General features: G+C 36.4%; 3 protein-coding genes across 3 annotated transcripts; all 3 read left to right on the forward strand.

Moving 5' to 3' along the window:
• The first annotated feature begins 6,109 nt into the window (after positions 1–6,109).
• On the forward strand, positions 6,110–7,856 carry LOC141586494 (uncharacterized). The gene is made up of 3 exons (XM_074407745.1): positions 6,110–6,262; positions 6,381–6,493; positions 7,094–7,856. The coding sequence occupies exons 2-3, from the start codon at positions 6,388–6,390 to the stop codon at positions 7,585–7,587; spliced, it is 600 nt and encodes a 199-aa protein (XP_074263846.1). The 5' UTR covers positions 6,110–6,262; positions 6,381–6,387; the 3' UTR covers positions 7,588–7,856.
• Positions 7,857–10,947: 3,091 nt separating this feature from the next.
• Positions 10,948–16,247, forward strand: LOC141586495 (large ribosomal subunit protein uL3m-like). The gene is made up of 5 exons (XM_074407746.1): positions 10,948–11,525; positions 12,330–12,539; positions 13,777–13,881; positions 15,356–15,469; positions 15,843–16,247. Exons 1-5 carry the CDS (start codon positions 11,199–11,201, stop codon positions 16,014–16,016), a joined length of 930 nt encoding a protein of 309 aa, XP_074263847.1. The 5' UTR covers positions 10,948–11,198; the 3' UTR covers positions 16,017–16,247.
• A 507-nt stretch (positions 16,248–16,754) lies between these two features.
• Positions 16,755–20,868, forward strand: LOC141586496 (butanoate--CoA ligase AAE1-like). Its single transcript, XM_074407747.1, has 3 exons — positions 16,755–17,100; positions 18,860–19,603; positions 19,758–20,868. Exons 1-3 carry the CDS (start codon positions 16,894–16,896, stop codon positions 20,481–20,483), a joined length of 1,677 nt encoding a protein of 558 aa, XP_074263848.1. The 5' UTR covers positions 16,755–16,893; the 3' UTR covers positions 20,484–20,868.
• Positions 20,869–20,881: the final 13 nt, after the last annotated feature.

The following is a 20,881-nucleotide window of genomic DNA, read 5'->3' on the forward strand; positions in this document are numbered from 1 at the left end:
TACACTCAAGCCTTAGTTACCCCTTAGGTTGAAATTATATTTGGCCTCCTTCCCATTGATGCTTTCCTTTAGGATCCCACGCCCTTGCACAAATCCTTATATAACTTTTAGGTCTTATCCTTTAGCTCCTACGCTTATCCTTTAGCTCTTACGCTACCCTTAGCTCTCGCGCTTATCCTTTAGCTCTTATGCTTAACCTTAGCTCCTATGCACCTCCGGAAGCATCTCGAGAAAGAAGTCTCAGGTATGATCTCTTCTTATGGCTGGCGAGCTTCCTTACGTAGTCTAATGAACTTTAAACGACCCTCCCCGATAGTCGACAGACTCTAAAATGTTCCCGACGACAGGTCCTTGGTTCAGACCCCTTGAACCGCCTCGCGTCGCCATAGTCGTCAGGTTGTAATCTTCGATTGACCTGATGGTTATACTTTGACTTTCGCCTTGTCCAAGCCTCAGTCAAAGTGGGGGCTCTGTAGATACCTCATTTCTGCACCTCCCGCAAACCACCCGGTGATGATTGGGCCGCATGTTTGGTACGCGGAACGATTTGTGACAGTTCGTAAGTTTATCGTCAAGTGATTACTCAAACACTGGTGTCTACCTCTTAATTGTCATCTACGCGCCGATACGGTCGTTTTGACAGTAATTAGAGTACATTTGGAGTCCGGGCCTAAAACCATCTTCATTTTCTAATAACCGCTAAATCCCGAGTCAGAATGTTCTGGAATGTTCCGGATATTTCTATTCCATATTTCACGACTTTTTAATCTTTGGTAAAGAATTTCTCGTAATATTCATACAAAATATTTAGGAAAATAAGATTAATCCGTTATTCTATAATTTAAACACGGAAAACTTTCTTCCGCAGGAGGAAACCACTTGGGAACAGACGCGCCAGTCCGCCTCTTCCAAGGGACGCAGCGGATGCCGCGCCTCTTCCCAAGTCCTTTTCGCGTATTTTCGTATCTCTTCATATCTTTTCGAGATTCACTTCCAAAGTTTCTCCGAAAACCCTAATTCCTTCACGTGATTAGTATAAATAGGAGCTTTCGCTCCTTATATTTCTCACGCGAGTGTCCGCCCTTCTCTTCTCCCTTTGCATTTTAGACCACGTTCTTACTTTTTGGCGTCTACGTGCTTGAACTTTCGACCACGTAAGCTCGGATCTTTCTGAGTACCAGCCTCGTTTTGCATGACCGACCAATTTGACCAACTACACCATAATCAACTTAATTAATCTTAATCGTTTTCCTCTTACGAGGGCACTTTTGTTACATTCGAGTCGAGCATCACTAAAACATAAACTTAGTTCATCTCGTTTCGTCAAACATGTAAGTCTGAGGGTGTAAATCCTTCTTTTATTTATTGTTATTTACCTTTTTATAATCATCATGTAAGATTTATGTCGAAAATACGCTTAAAACCGATTTCTAAAACCCTTTGTTTAAATCCTTTTCACGGATTAAGAAGACAGACGTCGAGAAGGGCGTAGCAAGCTCGCCGCCTCTTGGAAAGGACGCAGCACTTGCTGCGCCTCTTCCCGAGGTTGCCGCCGTTTCGCTTCTCTTCTTCTTCCTTCGTCCTCTGTTAGTTTCGTTTCTTTAATTTCTTTCGCCATTGTTTGCTCTTATTTCGTTCACATAATAGTTTTGCATATTATTAATCACTGTTAGTATATAATTCGTCATTAAATCCCGACTTAAATCCCTTATAGCCAATATTTGCGGGTTTTCGTCATTAAAATCAATCCGGGTTGTAGAGATTCGATTCATTCATATTAAGTCTCTGGAATTCGATCTTTGATATATTCCTATCTGTTTATCCGTCATTAGTTCTTCATTAATTCGTCATATTTAACCTAATTAGTTCACCCATGTCATTAATCAATCTTTCATTCATGTAATTAATTCGTTTACATTCATTTCATCCATGTTTTGTCGTTTTTTATGACTCATTCACATGTAATTAATGTATTAAATCACTTTCATTCGAGTCGGATATTGTAACCAATCATTAAATTCACCCACGAATACTAACGATTTGCGAGTTCGGCTTCACAAATGGGGAACTCGGCCTTGGAAGAACGCAAAGAATGCGCGCCTCTTCCAGAGGGCGCAGCTCTGCTGCGCCTGTTCCAAGTTGATTTCTGTCTCTGAACTTCCGTTCTGCCTTGACCTAGTTTATTAGTTTACATATCCAATTAATTGTTATTCGTATCATCGTTAATAATCTGTTCATTTATTTATTTTGTTCTTTCTCAAATTATCCGTTTTAAATGTATTTTCGACATAAATCATTAATCCGATGTAATTATTGTAATTTTCATTATTGTATTATTGTATTTCTTTTATCGCGTTGTTTGTATGCCTTCATATGTAATTGAATCTAAATCCCAACCTGCAACCCAAATGTATGATTAAATTACGTGTTAACCGACTTAGTATTAATTCTCACATGTTAGAATTAAAACTTGGATGTTGCATTGCATGCATATAATCGACAATATATCAAGTATAGACGATTTCCCCTAATCATTAGTAGAGGCCGCTATCGAGGCGGGCGGGATTAGGTGTTCGATCAAAAGAGCTTCCTAGTACGTACCCTCACCCCTTACCCCAGATCTCTGTGAACATCCGTGTTCATTGGCATCCACGAGAATCATTCTAGACATAGAATGCTAAGGGTAACGAGTTCTTGGTGTTCATGTCACTACTTGTGTCTTGACATGACACGAGGTATTCGAACGGTTTCCAATTTTCCACAATAAATTGGTGGCGACTCCACAAATGCAAACGCTTGTTCTCCTCCCAAGCGCCCCCGTGGGCCCGCGTCCACAATATGAACAACCAAAGAAACAGAACCAGACAGAATGGACAGGACATGCATCAGCAGTTAAGACACCATCAATGCACCAACAACATTATCATTTAATAAACAGACAAAATGGTACAAAAAAATAAATTTCCCGCATCACCGAAACATGAAAAACCTTCAACAGCCTTCAAGCTATGGTTCTATACTATACCGAAATCATTGGTGAAAGTATCTCCAAGAAGGGTCATTTTGCCTTAACATGTGCTCCGTAGCACATAACATAGTATGCGTCATTCAAAAGCAGTACTTTCTGTGTTTTCTAATATAGTGGAAAGGTCGTGTAATTCAACCCCATACCCCGCCTTATGAAGGAACCCTCAAGGCAATCGAGGATAACTATCACAGTGTCATGTGCTCGAAATTCGTACTCCCAAACCTTTGATTAACACCAATACAAACCTAACATTCATACTCCCAAACCTCAGTACATCACAATATCCAAAAAAAAAAACATAAATTATCAGCAGATTCAGCACTACACTAAAAAAGTACGGAGTATATACTTAAAAGTGCGATCTTTTTGTAAAAATACAACAAACCCAGATGAAAAAAGTGCGATAAAGATAAAAACTTTAAAGTAAAAACAGAGGCAGAGGAGCACAACTTACCAATTGTTGGAATAGTACTGACTATAGTACAAATTTCTGATATGACCATTACCTGTTGATCAAATAATGAAGAAAATTTCAACCCATTGTAATTAACAAATTTATTAATACTTAACCGGAATTAAAAAAAAAAAGCAAAATTGTTAATCAGAAAAAACTCACCTTGATCTACAATAATAACCTTAATATCAACAGATCCATCATGTTAGAAGATCTGGAGTGGATTTTCAACAACTTCCAACAACATGCAATAAAAAAAAACAATTATAGTAAAAATTAAAAAACTTGGACTACTACCTTACCGGAATTTTAAAAAAAAAAAAAATTAAGGTTATTGTATATCAGAAAAAACGAACCTTGATCTACAATAATAACCTTAATATCAACAGATCCATCATTTTAGAAGATCTGGAGTGCCTTTGCAACTAGGGGTGTTCAGAATAAACCGAACCGCAATAACCGAACCGCAAAATCAAAAAACCGTCCATTTTTAAGGTTCGATTAACCGAACCGTTTCGACAAAGCGGTTCGTTGAACCGAACCGTTAACTTTATTAGGGAAAAGGTTCGGTTAAGGTTCGCAATTTTAGATAACGGTTAACTTGAACCGAACGTTTCACAAAATAGTAAGCAAAAAATTAAAATATTATATAAAAAACTGTTCTTTCGTTTAATTTTCTTAGTGTATCCAAATTTAAAATTTCTTAAATTGATTAATGCTAAAGTTTAGCTTATTAACTTTATTGTTGGGTATAATATATAATGAAAATTTAATTAAACTATTAGAAAAAATTAACGAAAACTGAAAAAAAAAGTAATATAGAACGATTATCGGTTAACCGGTAACCGAACCGCTAATAACCGTTTAAAGAGGTTAACCGAACCGTTTATAACCGATTTTTTCTAAGTGCGGTTTAGGTTCGGAGTTTTGCCGAACCGAACGAGCAGGTGTAACCGAATTAAATTAGAGGTTCGGTGAACCAACCGCGAATGAACACCCCTATTTGCAACAACTTCCAACAACATGCAATAAAAAAAATAATAACCTCTTAATTTAAAAACGTCCACTACTACTTTACTGGAATTAAAAAAAAAGGCGTAATTGTATATCGAATAAACGAATCTTGATCTACAATAATAATCTTAATATCAACAGATCCATCATTTTAGAAGATCCGAGTGCCTTTGCAACAACTTCCAACAACATGCAATAAAAAAAAAACAATTATAGTACAAATTTAAAAACAATTTTGCCTTTACCGGAATTAAAAAAATAAAAAATAAATAAAAATTAACACAAAATTGTAGATCAGAATAAACATACCTTGATCTTCAATAATAATCTAATGTATCAACCATTTTCACAATTTTTATTGTCATTTTTCGATGATTTTGTAAATTAATGAAGAAATGTTGAATCTGGTTGAATAATCTTCAATCGTAAAGTGGTGACTTTGATGATAGACGAAGTTTGAATTCATTAATTTGATTTTGATCTTTGATAATCGGGAAGGTTGAGGACGAGTGAAGGTAATGGACGATTGAAGAAGGATAATGAAGAGGATGTTATTGATTTCCTAAACTTTCATAAAATGATTGTAAGAAATGAGTTCAGGTGAAATGAACTCTCCAGATTCAACGTGATGTTGGGCTTTTTAATTTTTGGGCTCTAACCACGACCGGATTCAACATCTATTTAATTTTATCAAACTCAAACCGATCCACAACACGACCCGTTATGGAATCGATTAAATTTATAACCCGATTATTATTAAGCTCAATATCGATCAATTTGAAAGCAAAATTCTTGGTTAATCCTATTAACATTATCATATGTTATCTTATTAATTAATTTACATATATTAAAGTTCTGAAATTTGAATGTTATAATTTTCATTTTTATATTTTAATATTTATAATGATATTATATTATTTCTTTTTTATTTTTAAAAAGTACACATGTTCAATAAATAGAATTACTTATATAATAATTAAAATTTATAGTCATCTTTAGAAAAAAAATGTACACAACCCCGTGATTTTTCACGGGTGTTACACTAGTTATTTTTGAAATTTGGTCAACTTCCTGTCATTCCCCCATAAGAGCAACTCCAATGGTTACATTTAGGGACTTACTTGCAATTATTAAAAATTGTCATGCTCACCATTAGAGACGAGAAATATGACCCTGCTTGTAAGCCATTGTAGCTCTACCAAGCTACATGGCTTGACATTTAAATTGAAAAAATAATTAATTTAAAAATAAAAAAATAATTTAAAATATAATATTTATTGTCATGTGGGGCATTGTAAGCTACAATGTATTGTAGTTTACCATTGGAGGACGATGTATCTCGAAAACTATGTTGCTTAGAAAAGTGATGTGGAAATGCAAGCTACACGGTGTTGTAACTTGACATTGGAGTTGCTCTAAGGCCATAAATGATGAAAATTTGCTTCCTTGATTTTATCCTCAATCGTATCAATGACTCACCTTTTGCTTGTTTCAGCCCAAATGCACCTTTGCAGGCTCTGTGTTACTACCAAACCTAAGCCGTCCGATCAAATAATTTGACCGTTACACGCTCCCACTCCTTTAAATCTTCAAACAGCCGCCCTTTCCCTCCTCTAACTCTCTTACCACACACAAACAATAACAATCAAAACCCCAAAAAAATATATAAAAATATAAAAATATTCTAAAAATTCAAGAATCAGTCAATTTTCCAGACCAAGTTTGTGCATTTCTTCACCATATAATCTCATTTATCCATTTCACAGGTATAATTCAATAAAATCTCTCATTTTTTTTAGATGTTTTTCATTTTATTCCATGTAAATTGTAAAATAAAAAAATAATTAGTGTCAAAATTGGGTTTTGTTCATTTCTTTGTTTCAGTAACAAGATGAAGACTGATCGAAAGCCTCCTCTTGCTCGATCTCCGATGCGCCTTCGCAATCGCCGTGTTCTTCAACCTTCTAACATCATCACCCCTTTGCGTACTCCTTCTGGTAATTCATCTTTAACACCATCAAATAACTTTACATTTTTTAAAATTTATTTATGCTGTATATGTTTTGTTAAGAAAACCCTGTAATTTTCGAGGTTTTTCAGGGTTTTCACCAGAAAAAGACTCTACTTTGATGCCTGTGGAATCTGATTTAATCTAGTTTTTGTAGTTTCTTGTATGACGGTTTTACACAAATAATTTTCGAGGTTTTTCTTTGGGTTTTTCGCCGTAAATAGACTCTACTTTGCTGCTTGTAAATTCAATTACCCCTTGTTGATTTTGTACTTTTCAAGGTTTTTGCGTAAATTGACTCTTCTTTTGATATTTGTGAAATCTAATTTAATTTTAATTCAATTAGCCCATGAATTCCTATTGATTTTGTAGTTTAATTGTTTGTAAAAGTACCCTGAAATTATCAAGAATTCAAGATTTTTAGGGTTTTCGACAATAACTACGCCTGCTTTGATTTTCTTAAATCAGATTTGATTAAATTCAATAAACCTGTAAAATACCCTTTCAATGAACTCCATAAATTTGTCAAAATATGGCGAAATTGTTAAGAGATTAATGGGTTAATTTTGGTTTGTTGATCTTGTTACAGCTACATTGACCAAACCCCAGATGAAAGAATCAGAAATGAGACCCGAAAACCAAGCAATGTCATTCGAATTAATGGCTCTGTCGAAAATGGTACAAGATGAACTTGGTACAATGAATGCTAAGAATTACTCATCATCAACTGGTACATCAAATATAGGGCCGGCTTTTGAGAGAGGTCGATTCTACGATGAATACGTTGCTAGAAGGAACGAGAGGCTAAGGAGGAAGCTAATCGAGAACGAGGTGGATGAGCCTAAAACTGCTTATAATCTTGGAGTTAAGGTTGAATCATCAATGAAGAAAGATTTCAAGAAGAAAACTGAGAGTGTCAGGAAACCTGTGGGTTCTGCTTATGTTGATCGAATCCAACATTCGCGGTATTCACTGAGGAGTACTGTCAAGAAGCCTCCTCCATTGCCTGTGCCTATGGATATCGAGGAGAAGATCACAACAAGGAGGACGGCTACTGTTTCGAGAACAAGGAGAGTGTATTAGATATGCTGAAAAGGGTAGTATGTTAGAGCTGTGTTTTCTTTAGGGTCATTGTTGTCGATAATGAGGTTCATGAAAACTATGGTGGAAACCGTGTTACATGTATGGTGATTGGTGTCCATCAATGGTGGACTAAAGGGATTTTTTTCTTTTGCTGTTTTAGGGTTGCCGAAATTACATTTTGGTGCTGTGGATCGGAAAGAAACACCATTTTAATTGGTTTCTGTATTGTGTGATTTCTTCCTTGAGTGCATTGTAGATACTGTTGTTCATCGAAGTCTCTTATTGCATCATCTACCCAAAAAGTTGTGGTCGGGATGTAAATTTTTTCCCAGATATTCCTGTACGACTTCTTACCGTGGAATTGACATATAGTTGAATGTGTAAATCTGTGTTAAAATGTTGATGTGCGTTTGGTTTATCAAATCGTCTTCAGTTGTATATTTTTGTCCCACATTCATTTGACGAGATGCTCTTACTGTGAAACCAACATATAGTCGGATGTGTAGAGGTAGTCTGATTACATTGCTGATGACTGATGTGCGTATGGTTCTCAGTCTCACGTTAAGACGGTCTCTCATTCAAGATATATAGTTTTATGTCCTTGGCATGGGGGCCTGCAGAAACATAAACTCAATGAGCTGTATAATAAGAGCATTGCAGGATGCAACCTTCATAAGAAAACTTCTGTCATCTGTTCATGTTATCTTACGACATTTGTTTCATTTCCGAGTACAAATATTTTTTGGGGAGTTATCACGAAATTCTATATGGGCGACTCAGGCAAGGCATGCGCATGAACTAGGCAGAAGCTCCGGTCACAAAGGCTTACTGCTATACATAGCAAAATTGAATCCGCCGAACAACCTTCATGACTTGACCGGACTCAAGTCTTGCTTGAATAAGTAAAGTACAACTCAAAATTGATGTCATCTAAAAGTCCCGTCCCAAAATGACCTAGTCCAGAACCATGGAAACGACTAATTTGAAACAAGACTTCCATCTTTTACCAGAAATTAATCAAAAGTAGAAGGCGCTTTGGTGGGATCCTCACGACACAAATCGACCTGAACAAAAATGAACTATAGCACGAATTGACACGTAACTTAAAAAGTTCAGTCCAACCCAACGCAAACAATCCGGTTCCGGTATTTATTGACAGCCTATTGCGTGCAGAAGCTTTAAAAATATGTATGTCTCAATAGGTCAAAATTTAAAATCAATATCTTTTCTACTAATCCTCTATTTACTAAAAGAATAGGTGAACTACAAATTTTCCCTCCAAAAACCATCTTTGTAAATAAGGAAGCTATTAATAATTTAATTTTATTCATTAAATAAGGAAATTAATAATTATAATGTATTTCATTATTTAATTCTTTTCACTAAAATTAATCTTTTCATCAAATTATATAATTTTCACTAAATAGTAGACTATAACATTTTAATTAAAGTATAAATAATATAAAACTATAAACTATTCAATATTTTATGGTTGCTATTATTTGAGAATGACTTGACTCATACTATTCATACTATGTATAAACAAAACTATAAATTGTTATGATTACTCTCATAACAAAAAAACATTGAGATAATTTATAAACTTGAATCATTTGCTTTGTGGTATAAAAAAAACTTTTTAAAAAAAAATACATTTCAGCACATTACTCAATTCTCTTGAATTAATTTTTAATTTTAATTTTTTTTCTCGAAAAAAATACAATAACGAGAAAAATAAACAATTAATGAGATACCCCTATTATTTACAGTTCAATTTTACTCAGTTTTATTGAATAATTTTTCAATTCAATTTTTTTTTCTCATTTCAAAACATAATGACGTGAAATATGAAAAATTAATTAGGTGTTAATTTACCTGATTAAGTAATACAAAAATAAAAACATTATAAATAACGCGCATTCATTGCGCGAGATCTAAACTAGTTAATTCACTATTCTACTAACTACAATTATATTTATGCAATTAAATAATGGATAGTTCACAATGTTATTCACTAACACAAAAACCCAAGAATATCTACTAGTGAACTATTTACAGCTAGGAAAATGGGTGAGAAGCGTCAATTTAAATTCGATAACGCAACAAACCAAAATTTGAAACACTTAGACTAAATAAGATATAATTTTACAATTTTTGTTAATAATGTTCACAAATTTACACTAATACGACCGACTAACGTGTAGTTATCATTGAATACTGTGAAGAGCTAATATTATTACAAGTCATGAACTTGTGACATCTAATCGAGAAACCAATACATTCTACTATACCGTGGACACTAACATACAAGGTACTTATCATTGGATACTTGGGACAAAATCCCAATATTGAATTTGTAAAATTTTTAAAGAAAAGATGATTTTTTTGTAAAGACATAATTTAACATATCATGTGATTAAATATATTCTTACTTTTAATTAACAACCCATCTACTACAAATGGGTAGCTTTCAAAAAAAAAAATATTCTTACTTTTATATTAAAAAAAAAAAAATTAATACTCCGTATAATAAACCTTGAAAAAAACTTTTGCAATATCACAACACGACCCTATTCTCCAATCTCTCCAACAACTACTTTCATCATCTTTTTGGTCAACTATGTTGTTGTCAGTCTTGTCACCTTTCGCTCAACTCAAATCGAAGTAACATGGTTAACTTCAAAACAAAAATAGTTTGTATCCATTAAAACAAATTATTGGAATTTCCAAAGAGGCAATCTCATCCTCACCTAAATGTAATCCAGCTAGGGTGTTCACGGGTCCGAAACTAAACTGAATCTGGAAAACCTAGGACCAGAGAACCCCTTTAACAAAACCGAAAACCGGACCGACTAGGGGGAGATCTGGTCAGAACGGACCGGTTAAGTGGAAGATCCGGGCCGAGCCCTATTAGATCCAGATTTTTCCGAGTTTGGACGGACTGGCACAACTAATAAAGAGTGTTTTTGATTTTTTTTTTTTTTAATTTCGGAGCGGACCGAACACTAGACGCATTGTTTTTACGGACCCGGAGATCAGAGCAGACGGGTCGGTCCAATTTACTAGTCAGGACTAATTTTTGAACACATTACACACTAGGGCTGGTCGAACGACGGGTTGAGTCGAGCTTGACTTGTCTAACCGAGCACGACCCGAGGAAGGGGCGGGTTGGAGGTGGGCCTAGTGAGGGTCCGGGTTGGGTTGGGTCGGGTCGGTCGAGTCGGGTTGTTAAGATATGCTCGACTTGTTGCATTTGACTAGTCGGGCCGGGTTATTACCGGGCAGAATTTGACTCAGTGGGCGGATCAGGCAGGGCTAGCCTGCATGTATGTCCATCCATATTACCGTGCTAACTCAACCATTCATTCCTAACCCAAATCCGCCCCAATTTAACTGTATAGGTCAAAACCATAGAGCTTTTTGCCCAAAGTAATAAAAAAAACACCTCTACGAGTGGAAAAAAAGAAGCAAAAATGATAAACCTCAAAACTGAAAACCCCTAGATAGTAAAATCCCAGAAACCCTCTTCATTCTTCCCCTTCTTCCACTACTGGCTGCACCTCTTTCCCTCTCTCCTCCTTTCCTGGGTTTCTACACCTAATTACTTCACCATGTCAATCGCAAAAGGGGTTTTATTCTCCCGACTAAGAACCCTAATTATCCCACAAACATCAACAACAATAACAACCCAGTTCAGAATGTTCAGTTCTGAGATCTTAATCCCAGAAACCCAAGTCATTAATCCCAGAATCATTGAACCTAAACCTAGTATTATGACTACAAAATCACAAAGAACTGGTTTAATTGCGATTAAATGTGGGATGACTGCTGTTTGGGATAAATGGGGCGCACGTGTTCCTGTTTCTGTTCTTTGGTTTGATGATAATGTTGTTTCTCAGGTTAAAACTGTTGAAAAAGAAGGAATCTTTGCTCTACAGGTATTGTTTTTCGGGGTTTTATCGATTTTATAGTGTGTTTTGTTGATGTATTTTTGTAACTTTATGTGTAGATCTTGTTTTTTTTTTGTGGGTTATTGGAAAGGGTTGTTTTTATATGTTTAGATATGTTTTGCTGTGAAGTGGGTTTGATTATGGTGATGAAAGTTTGCACCTTTCTATTGTTTTGAGATTTTACGGGTAGATGTCGAATCGTAGTGTATTTGAGAATGATTGAATTGTTGAGGGGTTTCTTAGTTTTTAGGGGTAGTTGAGCATGGTTGTTTTCATATGTTTTGTTATGATTTTCTGTGAAGTGGGGCTTGATTATGGTAATCAAAGTTAATACCTTTGTTGTGTGTTCCCTTATATTGGAGGAATGTTGTGTTTTGAGATTTTTCGCTTAGATGTCGAATTCATAGTGTATTTGAGGGATGATTGAAATGTTGAATTGTTCAATTGTTATGGGGGATGTTGCTATGTGGTTATCTGAGAATGTTTGCATATTGAGCCTATTTTATTGAAGAAGTATTTTAGGATGTTAAATTTATGGTCATATGTTTAATGGCGATTTAATAAGTAGTGTTAATCGGTTAATCCCATGGTTTCTATCTACATATAAATCACATGATGGGAAATTCAATTTTCGATGCTATGATTCCTGTATGCATAATATGATTCCTCTATGATTCCTTCCTGCATGATATGAATCTTAGTTGTTGGATATTTTTAGTGCTTGGTAAGACGGTTTACATATTTGTGATCTTTGTAATAGTTGGTGGTTCCTTACGATGTGGTTTTAGTTAGGTTGGATGCTCGCACAAGAAGCCAAAACATCTTACAAAACCCGAGTTAGGTCACTTTAGAGCTCAAGGAGTTCCGCTGAAGAGGAAATTGAGGGAGTTCCCAGTGACTGAAGATGCTCTTCTTCCTGTTGGTACTACAATTAACGTTCGACATTTTCTTCCTGGACAATACGTGGATGTCACTGGAATTACAAAAGGCAAGGGATTTCAGGTGATTTGCCTTCTGGAAACGCTTTTATCCATGCTAAGTTTTGATTCTTTTTACTATTTCATATTACATAATTTACCAATCGGCATGGTGTAAGCATTTGTTCATAACCAAATCAGCCAATGGCAGCAATAAGAGCATAGCTAGTTGTTTGAGCAATGAGCTCATTGGTGTTTCAATATTAAGTCAGGTTGCATAGATTGTCAATATGTTGGAAGTATCAGCATGAAGTGTCTCTCATAGGAGTAGTATTGTGCCTTTGAGTCAATGTAATGTCATTCTCATTACATGGTATATTCTTGGAGGTTTATTCATAAGAAAATAATTTACAATCATGTTTCTAGAGAAATGGACTCAACTTTGAAGTCATAAGAAAACCTATTTGATTTCTGAAGCTTCCATGAACTCGATGTGAAACAGAGAGGGTGAGTAGAAGTGTGAAAGAAGACCAAACAAATTGATTCTTGGTCAGCTACTGTATATTCTTGCGTAGCACTGATACTATATTTGCCACATGCTTCTCTTACAATGCATTAAGACATTTATTTGTCGTATTGAGTAAGAGGGAAAAGGAACGCTAATGAATCGAATTGAATTTTAAGCATAGGTCACTATTTTTTATATTTATTTTTTAATAAAAGGGTGTTCATGCATTAATGTCTCAGAATATAAATCTTGCTGCTATTAAGTTGATTTTGCTAACACAAGGGTAAGGCTGCGTACATCCGACCCCTCCTTACCCCGCAATTTGCGGGAGCCATTGAGGCACTGGGGTAATGTTGTTGTTGTTGTATTAAGTTGATTTTGCTCAAATTTCTCCCTCTTTGAAGTTTCTGTCATGGTGGACGGCCTCCTTTATTGATTTACTGGTGTAGATCTTTTTTTGGCTTTCTTGTGATACGATTGGGTTAATTTGTTTGCATCTTCTAGCTGTTTTTCGTGGTCTTTATCATGATATAATGTCTCAGTGTATAACATATAGATTATGAATACTCCCTTTTCATAACAATTTGTTTGATCAACGTGGGACTTATCACTTATGCATCCGTTTCAAAGGAGATGTTTGGTCCTTTTGTGGGGGAAGGTGACAGTCGTGACACTAATGATTTTATATGTACTGCCATTAGTACGCTATACAGCTAACTATGAAGTTTATGCCTACGATGCGGTCAGTGTAAACATGTACCTACTGATCCGTTTCATGTTGCTGTTATTTGACCTCTTTTCTTTCTGATTCCAGGGTGTAATGAAACGGCATAATTTCGATGGAGGGCCTGCATCCCATGGTTCATCAAAATTCCATCGGGGTGGTGGTTCAACAGGCCAGAGGGATGATCCTGGAAAAGTAAGTCCACATGCAAATTTACGCGTTTCTGGCAATTGTTCTGTGTGTTTTTATCATTACTTGTATCAGGTTTGTCTATTGTTTTTGGGTGGTGGTGGTAAAACTTTGGTTCTTCCCGCTACTTATCTGTCCATTCTTATAGGCCAGAACACATCATATGAACACATAATACCAATAAACAAAATTTACCAAAACACTTGGTTAAACAACCTCCTGGAGGAAACATTGAAATCGGTACAGACGGTCTTGAAGCCACCGTTTTAGGTACGACATCCGAGAACACAACCAAGAGAACTAGTCGACATTTAACAATTTAGGTTAAAGTATAACTCAGAATCAGCTGCTTCTGTTTGATCTTTTTCTTTAGCTTTGGAAATGCTTTTCCCTTCTTGATATTACTAAGAATTGAAATAAGGAAATAACTACCCATAGTATGGGTTGGTCTCATGATCTCATCATGAGATCGTCTGCAACTAATTGTCAAAGAGAGGTAATGATGCTGGCTGTTTTAGGGTGTCTGCTGTACACAAGTGAAGCTGGGTTTCTGGTGTTGAAAGTACTATAGCAAATCAAATTATACTTCTTAGCTAGTGTTACTTACTATTGTTGATAATTTGATATTGGTGATAAATAAAGTAATTGTTTTTCGTAATATATGCGCGATCCTACATGGCAATTTGTTCTGGCTTGCCATGGGAAGTAGACTATGAAGTTAAACCTGTTATCTCTGATCCGGTAAAACTAAACCACAACGTGAAACTTGTCTTCTGCAATTCAATGTCATGTGTTCATTGTTACGAATGGATACGAATGGTCTAGTTCAGGGGGAGAATATTAAACAAACTCAAACTCTTCTCAAGAATATCAATGTTGCAACATATGAAGCTTCTAGTTCTGGAATCATTATAGTTGAATATTGTCTTGTTTAGCACCTAACATTAGAGTTTATTGTTTTGAGATTCTAAGGCTTCACCTTGTCAGATGTCATATGCACATTTTTAATCAGAAGCTTTTTGTGATTTAGCTTGTTTTTGAAAAATGCCGTTACATGGAACCCTGAAAACCAAAGCTTTCTAGGGTTGTTGTGCTTAAAGCATTTTATGTACTCCCTCCGTCTCGGTCATTTGTTTACCTATTCCATTTTAGGGGTGTCTCAGTCAATTGTTTACCTTAATATTTTGGGGATACCTTTGGAGGGAGTACCTTTAACACTTCCCATTCTAAATTGTCTTCCACCTATCCGTTGGCTACTAGCTAACAGCTCATTGCTGAAAGCCAAATTTAGTTACTCACTGTATCTACAGTCCTGAAACTTCACATTATCACGTAGTCACTTTCTATGATGCTTTAATGTTGTTTACGTGCCTCTTTCAACATCTGAAGTTCTGAACATTCTATATCCGTTTGTAGTAATTGAACTTTGTAAATTTTTATATTACGCTTCTTATGATTTGTTCACTTTTTGCCGTGATAGGTTTTCAAGGGCAGAAAGATGCCTGGGCGTATGGGTGGTGCTCAGCGGACAGTTAAAAAAGTTTGGGTCTATAAGATAGACCCTTCGAGAAACTTGATGTGGGTTAGAGGCCAAGTAAGTTCCTCTGCCTTTTCTTTTATATGCTTCTTTGACCCTCCGCCGTGCTATCTTTCTCTTGATGATTCTTATATGTGAGATTTAAGCACCACCATCAGGTATGACAACAACATTACCCTTGCGCCTCAAGGGCGCTCACAGTTGGTGGATAAAGGGGGTTCAGGGTTGGATGTACGTACGTACTGTTACCCCCGTGTTGTTTGTAAGTGACCCATAATGAAAACAATGTCAAAAAGCATGGCCTATTAAGTATTTTGCTTTATTACATCACAATTTTTAAGAAGTACAATAACCATAAGTATGAGGCATAGGAAAATGTCGAAGTTTGTTAATTTCAATTGTCCGTTGAACACGAGGTCTCTTATTGTAGGTCCCCGGTGCTGTCGGAAACTTTGTGTTTGTGAAAGACGCATTTGGCGTGACACGAGATTTAACAAAGGTTCCTTTCCCGACCTATTTCTCACCAGAAGACGAGGATGATGAAGCTTTGTTGCCTATGCTCGCAGATCTCGGGGAAATAGATCCATTCATGGCAGCAGATTAGTTGTAGGGTGAGTTGGTCCGAGTTTTTGACAGGGGTGGACACTGGACAATGCCTTTTGTATGAACATTCCGTAAAAGCTTTTCGTCTGTTTGGGTGACATTCTTTTCTATGTGAAATTTAGGTCTCTGATTGAGACATCGAATAATTCATGCTTCAAAGTGCAATCAAATATTTAAGAGGTATTATAATGGATAGTCAAATCAGAGTTATATAAAGAATTCTTTTTGGTAATTTGGTGTATTATTTGGATAACATTTATTTATACTATCTAATCAAAATTGACCGTCAAGTCTCTAAGTCAATCAATAGTATTTCAATTGTCGTAATTATTTGTTTACCTTTTTTATTTTTGTGAGATTTTATTAAAGCCAAGTAAATTATTTGTTTACCTTTTTTATTTTTGTGAGAAATTTTATTAAAGCCAAGTAAATGACTTGCGGTCCGTCTTGCTTGTCACAAACGTCACAAAATGAAATTTGTGTTGAGCAAGTGACCCCGGTGGGTGGAATATTATAGATCATGTACAATCATGCACAATGATTATCTTAGTTAGTCTTCCTTAAGACGGTTTTAACCTAAGATAAAATAATGTCACCATTTTTATAATAAAAAAGTGACCATTAAATAATAATAATTAAATAATTGTCACATTCTAACAATAAACTGATGGTAAATTTTAATCAAAAAAATGTTTACATTTTATCCATAAAATGATCACATTTTGTCCGTTATAATTAGCGTCTCAATCTAAAAAGAGAATTTGCGTAATCATTGTCCTCTCGGTCATCCCCCACCAAGGCACTTCTACATCATATCCAACTATCCAAGTACACAAAACACAATCAAATAAAGTACAATTTTCGCGGAAAAAATAAAAATGTCATCAATGGAGGGTTTGGTACGATGTTCAGCAAACTATGTTCCTCTTTCTCCAATCAGTTTCTTGGAGAGAGCTGCCCTTGTATATGCCGATAAACCTTCTTTAGTCTATGGAAATGCGCATTACACTTGGAAACAAACACTTGAGAGATGCACTAATCTTGCTTCTTCACTTGCTCAATTGGGTATTTCTTATGGAGATGTTGTGAGTTTTTTTTCTCGACTTTTCGCTTAATTTTGCCGATTTGGTTGATTGGTTTTGTTGGGTTTTTGTTCGATTTTTTTGGGTTGATGTTATTTTTATGAATGGATTTTGGGGTATTTTTTTGTTCATAATCATAAGTGAAATTTGGCATCAATTGGAAATTGGGATCACATCTGAGGGGATATTTTGATTTGTTTCTAATGCTTGCATTTTTTAATAAATTCGTATTTAAGACGGTCATATCTATTTTAAACATGAATCCGCTCTGAATGTCTAATAGTTAGAGATGAACAAAAAACCCGAATGTCTTGGGATTGACAAAAAGGTTGTCCTATTTAACAATATGAGTTATTATTTGATCCCTTTAAACTTAAAAGACGGATATGACCGTCTTAAGGGAGATCAACTGCATTTTTTTAACATACAATTTGTCATGGAGTGCTTTTGTTTTTGAGTGAAATTGCCTACTTTTGTTTTTGAGTGAAATTGGGTATCGAGTACTATGATTGGAAATTTTAGGTAATCCTTTATTGGTATTTATCACCCTTGTTACCAAAGTTTAATTATTTTTTTGTTGGATGGTGAGGGTGATGGTGTTTATACTCATGGTTTACCCTTGGAAATTGGAATACTTTTGCCATTGTCTAGAGTTCCCTAGATGCTTCCGAGTCTTGACCATTGGATGTGCAATGAAAAGACTTCCATGGGATTTTGAAAAGTTACGACACGCTCACAACATTTTGGATGTAGGATAGAGAAAGGATGAATAGTGAATGTCTCAAATAGGGAGGTTATGAGCTAATTTTTTTCAAAAACCGTGATTTTAGTAGTAGTTCTTATATGTTATATCTGAGAGATCCAGAGTGTTTATGGGTTGTCGTTAATATGGAATGGATGTCAATGCCGTGCCTTTAGCTGGACTTGAAATTTGTTTCCAATTATGCACTTCACATCAAGCAATATCTGGGTTCCTATGAGCTCTTTGTTTCAGAGCTTAACTTGTCTTAGCCCTTAGGTGAACATTTATGCAACAGTGCTTTGATGCAATGAAGTCGATATATGTTCTTTTATCGTCGATTGACTTCTCCGAGGAATGGCAGCAATGTTAACTAGATATCAATGGCTGACTACTTAATAGCTATGCTAGAGCTTTCTGCGTTAGTTGGTTTTAGTTGGAGGATTTCTAGTAGATGGAATCACATAAGACATTGTGGAAGGCACTCCTTTTCCTTTTCCTTTCACCTGAATATGAACGAACTTTCTTTTGTTGTAAAACGAAAGGCCTTTTTCTGTTGTCTTACATATACCTATATGGTGATGTAACTTGCATGGACTCAGGTGTCCTTATAGGAAAGGGGTGGAGATTTGGGGACCAAAGTGGCTTTCGGGAGAAACTTTAATGAGGTTTTTGGGGGCCTAAAGTTTAGTCACACCCATGTCTAGGGATATCTTATACGAGTACGTGAGCTGCAATGGAGTGTCTCGGTAACTTACCTTGAGTACGTGAGCTGAAATGGACCAAAGTGGCTTTCTATAAAGTATAGTGTCCGGTGTTTAGTTTAAAGGAAATGTGTACAGTGGATGAACATGGACTTCTAACAAAAATTGAAGGTCCTAGGGTACTACGAAATACTTGCCATATGGTTTGCTCATCCGACATCCATATGCTTACATTTGTTTTCATTCTAGTTCTTGCTCTCTAATTCAGATGCAAAAATGGTTGCTCTGACTCCCATATTCCCAAACTTTGCTATTGCAGGTTGCTGCCATTGTACCTAACATTCCAGCAATGTATGAATTGCACTTTGGAGTACCAATGGCTGGGGCAGTTCTTTGTGCCTTGAATACCCGTCATGACTCTTCAATGATTGCGGTCTTGCTTAACCATTCAAAGGCAAAAGTCATTTTTGTAGATTACCAGTTTTCTGATGTCGTTGGTGAAGCACTTAAAATTCTATCGAAGACAAGCTCTGAACTTCCTCAAATTGTCGTCGTGTTGGATGAAAACACTGCACCAGTTGCAAATGTCATGGTCCCTTCTGGAACCCTAGAGTACGAAGATCTTTTAGTGAGGGGAAACCCTAACTTTGAATGGCGAAGACCTAAAGATGAATGTGACCCTATTGCTTTAAATTATACTTCTGGGACTACTTCGAACCCCAAAGGCGTGGTATATAGCCATAGAGGCGCTTATTTGAACTCGCTAGCTACAGTTCTTGTGAATGAAATGACCATAACACCTGTCTATCTATGGACTCTCCCTATGTTTCATTGCAATGGTTGGTGCTTTGCTTGGGGAGTTGCAGCTCAAGGCGGCGTCAATATTTGCCTGAGAAACGTTACTGCAAAGGGTATTTTCAGTAGCATTGCTGAGCACAAAGTAACACATTTCTGTGGTGCTCCGACAGTCTTAAACATGATTGTTAATGCTCCTGTTAGTGATATGAGTCAACTGATGAACAAGGTGACAGTGGTCACAGGTGGTGCTCCACCTCCTCCGCAGGTAACGAGTCCTTTGAAAGACGGTCTTATAGTAAGTTCCGTGCACAGGTTTTCATTAACGCTAAAACGCATTTAAAGAAAATTTACCTCATAATCTGTGGTAGTCCCATAATTATTTCTTCAGGAGTCCGTTTCATACGAGTATTTGTGCGCAGATAATCTTCAAAATGGAAGAGCTTGGTTTCACAGTGATGCATGGATACGGGTTAACAGAGACTTACGGTCCCGCCACACTTTGTGTTTGGAAGCCCGAGTGGGATGCCTTTCCTCCAGATGTGAGATCCAAAATCAAGGCCCGCCAAGGAGTGCGTCATCTTGGCCTGGAGGAAGTTGATGTAAAAGATCCCGACACCATGAATAGTGTGCCTTCTGATGGTAAGACAATGGGTGAGGTCATGATTAGGGGGAACACCGTCATGAACGGGTATTTGAAAGACTTGAGGGCAACAGAGGAATCTTTCAAAGGCGGATGGTTCCATACAGGGGACTTGGGGGTCAAGCATTCTGATGGTTATATAGAGTTAAAGGACCGTTCAAAAGATATTATCATTTCAGGGGGAGAAAACATTAGCACTATTGAAGTCGAATCAGTATTATTTAGTCATTCAGCTATTTTAGAGGCAGCCGTTGTGGGCCGCCCCGATGATCACTGGGGAGAAACCCCCTGTGCGTTTGTGACACTTAAAGACGGGTACGATAACATTACTGCAGACGAAATAATAAAGTTTTGTAGGGATCGCCTCCCTCATTACATGGCTCCTCGGACAGTTGTCTTTGAGGAATTGCCGAAGACCTCAACTGGAAAGACACAGAAGTTTGTTCTCCGGGCAAAAGCAAAGGCCATGGGATCCCTTTCTCGTAAAAGTGTCAGCAAACTCTAAGGGTACGCTAGCTTAACTTTCTGGGATGGTTTATGGCTTACGCACTAATTGGGGTGTCGTACTTGCATATATCATTATCATTGCGTGTGATTATAGAACAATGCTTTTATATTCGATTCTGGTCGCATGAGACTTTCTCCTGCATATATTTCCCGTGAATGTTAGGATATAAAAAAAGAGCATTTCCCTTGAAATGACATATTTTCATCTTCTAAACTACAAAATATGGTCTTTCAAGTGTAGAAATGCCAGACGATTTATGTTTTAATAGCTTTTCGTAGTTGCTTGGTGTGAAACGTTTGAATAATTTCCTGTTGATGTGGAGTCACAAGCATCACAATTTTATGAATGAGGAAGATTGATCAAAATCGCCGTCATTTTGTCATATTCAGATGGTA

The sequence above is a fragment of the Silene latifolia genome, chromosome 6 (genome assembly GCF_048544455.1).
Source record: "Silene latifolia isolate original U9 population chromosome 6, ASM4854445v1, whole genome shotgun sequence".
Classification (NCBI taxonomy): domain Eukaryota; kingdom Viridiplantae; phylum Streptophyta; class Magnoliopsida; order Caryophyllales; family Caryophyllaceae; genus Silene; species Silene latifolia.

Coding starts and splice junctions, on each gene's coding strand:
- LOC141586495 (XM_074407746.1), top strand. CDS start 11,199: ATGTCAATCGCAAAAGGGGTTTTATTCTCCCGACTAAGAACCCTAATT. Junction 12,540..13,776: donor CAAAAGGCAAGGGATTTCAG/GTGATTTGCCTT, acceptor TTCTGATTCCAG/GGTGTAATGAAACGGCATAA. Junction 15,470..15,842: donor TGATGTGGGTTAGAGGCCAA/GTAAGTTCCTCT, acceptor CTCTTATTGTAG/GTCCCCGGTGCTGTCGGAAA.
- LOC141586494 (XM_074407745.1), top strand. CDS start 6,388: ATGAAGACTGATCGAAAGCCTCCTCTTGCTCGATCTCCGATGCGCCTT. Junction 6,494..7,093: donor CCCTTTGCGTACTCCTTCTG/GTAATTCATCTT, acceptor ATCTTGTTACAG/CTACATTGACCAAACCCCAG.
- LOC141586496 (XM_074407747.1), top strand. CDS start 16,894: ATGTCATCAATGGAGGGTTTGGTACGATGTTCAGCAAACTATGTTCCT. Junction 17,101..18,859: donor GTATTTCTTATGGAGATGTT/GTGAGTTTTTTT, acceptor TTGCTATTGCAG/GTTGCTGCCATTGTACCTAA. Junction 19,604..19,757: donor GTGCTCCACCTCCTCCGCAG/GTAACGAGTCCT, acceptor ATTTGTGCGCAG/ATAATCTTCAAAATGGAAGA.